Source organism: Dipteris shenzhenensis, chromosome 24, assembly GCF_047967505.1.
Source record: "Dipteris shenzhenensis isolate YYH24624 ecotype China chromosome 24, Dip_SZ_1.0, whole genome shotgun sequence".
Taxonomy (NCBI): domain Eukaryota; kingdom Viridiplantae; phylum Streptophyta; class Polypodiopsida; order Gleicheniales; family Dipteridaceae; genus Dipteris; species Dipteris shenzhenensis.
The window spans coordinates 44,112,907-44,120,371 of record NC_141619.1 but is presented as its reverse complement, the minus strand read 5'-3'; the positions used below and the strand labels follow the sequence as shown (position 1 = coordinate 44,120,371).

The following is a 7,465-nucleotide window of genomic DNA, read 5'->3' as shown; positions in this document are numbered from 1 at the left end:
TTCAACTTGGAATAGAATTGCAACGTTCTTTTCTAGCACCTCTTTGTGTATAATATAGACATTAGACATGAAATCCAAAAACATTATTCATTCATGTACAAACGATTTAAAATACGTGAAGCTTTCCAAGTTTCAAAAAAGTGCTTGTCTTAGACAATTGAAAAACAATCAAAGAAACATGATGATTTGCTATATTGTATTGGCTGAACCTGTACAATGTTTCATAACACATTGGTTGACAACCATAGTGATCTTGGGAGTCTATTAGAAATTGACTCAAATTTCAAGAGACTTCATAATAAACAATGGTGGGTGCAAATTTCCGATGAAGAGAATAAATGGATGTTTGTGTTAGAATTTTTGGGATAAAAAAGGAGACGTACATAATACATAAGAGAGCACATACGTGTTCAAGTGAAATCAAAAGTGTCAGCAAGATTCAAGAGGATAATATGAGGTATGATTCTAAACATGAGAATTTTATTGTCGTATGTTGCATGAGAGTAAATTTGAAATCAAGTTCAAGAAGTACTTAGATGCAAATAATTGTAGATTGAAAGGATTGCATACTTGTATGGTTTAAGTGCCATAAACAAGCAATTCCACAAGAAGCATGTACCAAAGAAGCTACCTTGGGATCAACATTAAATGGGTTACACTGCACTAATTGCAATATTGTCAAGAACTTGGCAATAGAGCATGGCATAATATATAAAGCATTGCTTTCTAAGGTTCCAATTTCTAGATGCTCTCGTGTGCAAGTTGTGCCAATTAGCATAGTTACAAATGTGAGTTGTGATCAAAATTTAGATTACAAACTCAACCACATCCGCAAGTCACAGGGTGGAAAACCCCACTATGGCCCTATAATTGGGGTAGGGTAAGGTATAGTTTATTGTGTGTGCTCACCTTCTTTTGCTGTTAGGAAAAGAAACTCTTACAACATATCTAGCTTGACCTTAAACACATGCATGTGTTGGGTGGCTCACAATAGCAACCATCTAAATTGTATTCATTCACTTAGTCCTTGCCACGGGGGATTCACTAGTAGTAATAAAGAGACATCACCTATGTGCAATAAATATATGAAAATTCTTCTTATCTACCCCCTATTTACGGGACCTTACCTTATAAATGTACCTTCCTTCCCTTATATAACCCCCCCCCCCCTTACACTCACGTGGTACTATATGATAAACCCTAGTGGACCCCCCAGGGTCCTTGCACCATAGTTGCATTTATGGTGGGTTACTGATTTGATTCTTTGTTAGCCATATCATTTGAATGATACAAATGAAGATTATCTTATATGATAAAGTGGACAACCCACTTGGGAGGATGGTTAAGCACTAGACCTAACCCTTAATGCATGATTAGGGAGGGTGGGTATATGTGCTTTGCCACTGGTGGGATAGTGATCCCATCCTACATGCATTGCAATCAAGGAAGATCATTAATCAGTTTCTTCATGCTTCAATAGTTAATTGTCTCCTCACTACCTTGCCTATTGTGATGAAAACTGATGCGGTGAACGAGGACAGGGGTGTCCCTTGGAGGAGGATATCAGTAGTTACAAAGTCATTACCCATCAAACTCACATGAATATATCATTAATGAGGCATATGCTTTCAAGAATTGAGCATTGACTCGCTCTATTCATAGAAAATATTTTTTGGCAAAATCAAAAAACTTCCAAGCTCATAAAATTAGAGATAAAATTCCGGTTTTCACACAATGAGAGAGCATTCCCACGCAGGTCATTTCCATGGCCTTAATTTAAAGCCAGAAAATAGCAGTCCATCCACAAAAGTTGCAATGTTCTACGGGCCTGAAGGAGCTCCCCCCAAAATCATCAATATGCTTGACATTAAGCGTGAGTTTGGCAATACATGAATTTTGGCAGCCCTCAACGAATGGAAGGTATGGATGGATGTTTCATCTTGGTGCAATGTAGCGTGGTAGCAGCAAGAAGGAGCAAAAGTAATACAGTGTTCCGGTGTTGCCATGAAAGATTTTCGCCGTAAAACCCCTGTAGTTGAGGTGGACACTAGTTGAGATGTATAAGGGAAAAGCCTGAAGGAGGCTTTTACTTTCATTTTGGGGAAAAGCCAATTTCAGGCTTCTTCAGTCGACCGCGGCCCTTGACGGACGTGGGAATCCGCTCTTGGGGGGTCAAAATCGAAATTCCTGTGGGGAAACCTAGCTTTTTCGTGAAGTGTGGCATGGGATAAGCATGGAGACTAGCGAATTTGTTAAGGGTGGTAAGTAGTACGTAGAAACCACCACCCACACAAGCACACGCGCGAGCGAACACGTTATAACGCGTCCCATCTCTCTGCTCTTGTCACTTCGAAGCTTTCGCCTCATATTCACCTGCTCCAAATTTTGCGATGGCCTGCAGCTCCCCACCCCTCCTCTCCGTTGCTCTTCTCTTCGCCCTCTCCCTCTCCCCCTCCTCCCTCTCACACCCCATTCCTCCCTCCCCTCTCACCCTTCCTTACCACAATGGCCCCCTTCTCGCTGGTCACCACCCCATCAACCTTCACCTCACATTCTATGGCCACTTCTTCCCTTCTGAACGCAATACCCTTACGTCTTTTCTAGCGTCCCTCAGCTCTACTTTGCTAGCTGCCCAGCTTCAGCCTGTCAGAGGCTTGCTGAAGTCCGTCCTCGCATCCGATGCCAGTGTAGCTTCCCTGCCCGCCTCCCCTTCCACCGTGGCTGAATGGTGGTATCTCACTCAGGCCTATACCGATTTGCAAGGGAATCGTATCTCTGCCAATGTCGTCGTCCAGGCGGAGACAATCGACGACTATTCTCGTGGCAAAAATCTCAGTACCTCTGACATAGCAGCACTCGTTGAACGCTCTCGTAAAACTTCCCCCGTGGAGACCACGCCCATATACCTTGTATTCACCGCTGCAGACGTTTTGGTTGAAGGCTTTTGTATGCACTCATGTGGAGGGCATTCCTATCTAGTGCCATCTGACACAATGGTGCCGTATGCTTGGGTGGGCAACTCGAAATCACAATGCCCAGGCTTCTGCGCTTGGCCGTTTGCCGAGCCTGAGTTTGGTCCCCAAACCAATCCTTTGAAGGCTCCTAATGCAGTCGGAGTTGACGGGATGATCATCACTTTGGCCAAAGTTCTTGTAGCAGCAGCTACAGATCCTTTTGGGAATGGGTACTTTCAAGGGGATGCGTCTAATGCATTTGAAGCAGGCGAAGCATGCGCAGGGATTTTTGGAAGAGGTGCTTATCCAGGTTTCCCAGGAGAGCTTATGGTGGACCCTGACACTGCAGCAAGCTACAACATGGAAGGGCAAGATCAGAAGAAGTTTTTGGTGCCGTGGATCTGGAATCCTGCCACCCTTTCCTGTGCTGGGCAGCCATAGATATGTGATCAATTTGGTATTTTGACAGCGCTTGAAGCAGCAACTACAACCCTCAAAATCTGAAATGCAGCCGAGGAATTGGCGAGATAAGTAGCGTGTCGAGTGGTACTTGTTCTTACCAAAGTTATCTCTTATAAGCTTGTAATGAGTTGGCGAGCAAAGTGACGTATTGAGTGGTACTAAGATGAGCCTAAGTTTATAGCTGTCGCATTTTGCAAGCTCTTGGAGCAGTAATCCTAGCCATTACAGAGTTTTCTTAATTTGCTAAAAAGGGCGGATCCCATACAGCAGAACAAAAAGAAACGGCAAAGCCCGATCAAACGCTGCCAAAAAGCAACCTTAAAATTGATCATAGAAGATAGAAAATAAGATTTCAACTTTACTTTTGACACTCAGAATGCTACTTTATGTAACTATTCTAAAGGAATTTTGAGAGTTCATACTTAATGTAGAATTAGACACCATGAATACTCAGTTAAAAGCCCTCTAAAAAAGCACTACTACCCAAGCACCCATTGCCATCGCTTCTTGCCTGGGTTTGGCCATATTGCTGAATATTTTTCTTGATGTTCCATCGATATATGTATCACTATTTACATTGGCACACGATAACATTTACATTAGAATACTAGGTAGTGATTTACATTTAATACCCCTTTAATACCAACATGTATAACATCATTTATTTTGTTGCCTTTACTAATATCTAGACTAAATACTATTCTAACATTGGTATTCCAGGTGAAATTAGAGAAAGCATTTGACAAGACCTCCCAAAATTATAATGCACTAAATTGTAATCATTTGAAAGATAGAAATATTATGTAGAGATATCTACATGAAGCCATAAAAAACAAAAATATTATGTACATCTATGTGAAGTTAAGGCTTAAAATATCTTGATATGTTTAATGACCAAATCAACAAATGAATTATCACAATGCAATATAATTGAAGGGGAAAAAGATGAAAGTTATTTAAGAAATACCATTTACATCATTGATGCATCATCACCTAGGGTCCATCATGCCAAACACTACTACCATTACCTCCTTTCGCTTTTTTTCGGCACATATTACTTAGTTTTTTGCCCAAGAATCCTTTCATCGATATTACAACCAAAAAGTTGTAACGTCCATATTTTCATTGATATTAGCCTTTGTATTAGTGTCTATATTAGCATCATCTACTAGATTAGCGTCAATATTAGTGTCACTATTTCAGTCGGAAAGGCCGCTAGAAAACACACAGCATCGAAAAAAGCATCGATAGTAATCCTTGGTAAACCTTCCAAAATTCAAATCAAATTGAAATGTTTTCACATTGCAACATATATTAGATCAATGTTGCTCTCCATCTCTTAATCAATTGAAGCGTCACTGGAATTTTCAATGTGAGATTAATGCTCATTGCTTATCCTCTCGATCATCCATGGCCAAGTCTCGCACATCTTCATCATGTAGATTGAGGTCTCCCAAATTAGTACCTGAGAAACCCTCTGCGGAGCTCAAACTATCTTCACTTTCTAAAACTCTAGTAGAAGGGGTACTGGAAGTGCTAGATTCCAACACATCTATTTCTTGCTCTTCCATTTCATTCTCACTTCCACATCTTGAAATACATGTTGGTTTCTAGGTGCAACTTGAATCGCAAACCACCACTACTTGTCCATCGAGTTGAAAGACCACCTAAAACAAAAATCCATGATATGTTCATACAATCTTTGATGAAGTTGAACAGCAAATGATGTCCATACAAGAAATACTTACTTGCTCGCAGTGGGTGGATAGCACAAACATACCTTTAGATTACAACCTTGTGTAAATTTCTCCTCTTTAACTTTCACAATCTCCCCTCTTGGAGTAGTAGCTTCCTTGGGGGTCCACCTGGGAAATTTAAGTGTAATATGAGAGTTTAAAATGAGGGGTATTTCTATTCTTAAATCTTATAGAAATATATTCATAGCAGGGCTAATTTTATACACTGCTTTAAAATTAACAAGTAGGGTGTGTTTATTCTTAGATCTAAATCTAAAGTTACTTTTTAAATATTGTCTCATTTAAAATGAGGTGTAAGAGCACTCACAATTTATTGATTGGTAGCTCAAAGTTTTAACCTGTTGAATAGCCCACTTCAGTGTTGCACACCCTTTGTGGGTTTGTACTTAACCATTTGATATAACATGGAATAGGGAGAAACAAGAGCTGTGTTTGTGTGTGTGTGTGTCTAAGAGAGAGAGAGAGAGAGAGAGAGAGAGAGAGAGAGTTACCATAAGCTATTTCCATGGGTTGGACTCCATAAAAGTTCTCAAGGCCTTTATGTGCATCAAAATCTTCATGCATTTGCTGCTCCATAAGAAGACAATTGCATAGAAGAGAGTTACACAAATTTGCACACCAAGAAACTTAGTTTTGAACTTATCTTATTACCTCTCATGAAGAAAAGTAAAGAAAGATATTCTTCCTAAAAACCCTAACCTTAGATAAAGGAAAAATAGCTTATTCAAATGGATATATGTTCTTGTTAATCTCATTGACAGCGTAATACATTTGCAACCATAAACACTTTCTAATTTCATGGGATGTAGAAATAGGCAGCATGAAATTCACATTGAAACACATAATGGCTGTCCAAAGACTCAGAAAAGCAATCATCTTTTTTTGGGGAAAAAAATCATTTTCTGGAAAAAAGAAAAGCAATCATCTACGTTTTAAAAGAAACAAATTGCAGTTGGAAGCATAAGCTGCCACTTAATCCAATTCATATGCGCCAACAAAACTGTCTATTCTTTTTTTTAAAGACACATATAGCATTAAAGAAAATCAATCATCTATGTTTCAAAAGAAACAAATTGCAGTTGGAACATAAGCTACCACTTAATCCAATTCATATGTGCCAACAAGACTGTCTATTCATTTTTTAAAAGACACATATAGCATTAACCATGCATCGTCCTAAAAGCCTCATCCAAGATCACATTCATGGAAATCAACATATACTAATCAGAGAGGAACATCATCATGTAAAGTCATGAAAGAAATGATCTGGCTTTGCAAAGATCTATGGCTTTTCCAACTTGGTTTAAAAGTGACATCCATTAACTATTGATCACATAGTAATAGCATAATAGAATTTGCTAACCGAAAAATTTCCTTTGATATGCTATGAACATCCAATGAAAAGTTTTAAACACTTGCCAGGAGCTATGTGTGTTTGTTAATTTCATGCATGTTGGAGAGCTACAGACACCATCAATTGGCTTCACAGAAACGCTAAGAGAAAAACACTTTAAAGATGTAGTGTGTAAAGAGGCACACTAGGAACAATGCAAAGATCTTGATGCTGAGTATCAGAAGGAAAGTTATACAAATGAAGATGATGAGGATATTATTGACAAACTAGTGCACTAAAATATGAGTATGCAGACGTACAAAGAACATTCGAATTAGTTCATAGCAACAATACGACAAAGACCATGTCCAAAGACACTGCGATTTCCAAGTAATAGCATCTAGACACACACTCAGAGGAGGGATTGTAAGGAGTGTATGGAGAATAATGGTAGAATTAATGTACCATGTAGATAAGTAAAAAAAGGAGTGAAGACAGTGTTCCAAGAAAGTTGTTACTAGTGTTCCAAGAAAGTAGAGTAACAACATACGAAAGAGCATTTGTTCTGGACTCTAAATGAGACTGATGAATATTGACGATGAGTAAACATGTGGATTGGGAGAAGCTATCATTCCTGAAGCAAGTTTGCAATCCCAACTGCAAAATCTGCAATCCCAACTACAAGACAAGGCATTGAATATCAAAAGCTAGAAGCATGGTAAATCTTTGCAAAATATAAGAGAGGAATTTCCAAGAAGCAACAACTACATATCGTAGACCCAAATTATGTGCACAGAATTGAATTACCTACATCAAGGTTTACATAAGCTTTTGGATGAAATGTGCAAATTACGAAATGCTCGGTTTGAAAATAGGATTATTTAAAGTAGATTAGAGGCCTCCTTAATTTTAATGCTCATAAATCATTCATAAGGCCTCCCTGAGATTTGCAGCATGGA

The 7,465-nt window shown here is 39.0% G+C and overlaps 1 protein-coding gene across 1 annotated transcript; it reads left to right on the top strand.

Moving 5' to 3' along the window:
• Positions 1-2,390: 2,390 nt before the first annotated feature.
• LOC147886642 (protein PHOSPHATE-INDUCED 1 homolog) lies at positions 2,391-3,395 on the top strand. Its single transcript, XM_087395977.1, has one exon. It carries the CDS (start codon positions 2,391-2,393, stop codon positions 3,393-3,395), a length of 1,005 nt encoding a protein of 334 aa, XP_087252103.1.
• The last annotated feature ends 4,070 nt before the right edge of the window (positions 3,396-7,465 follow it).

What these genes read in the sequence shown, in the direction of transcription:
- LOC147886642 (XM_087395977.1), top strand. Translation starts at nt 2,391, where the DNA reads ATGGCCTGCAGCTCCCCACCCCTCCTCTCCGTTGCTCTTCTCTTCGCC.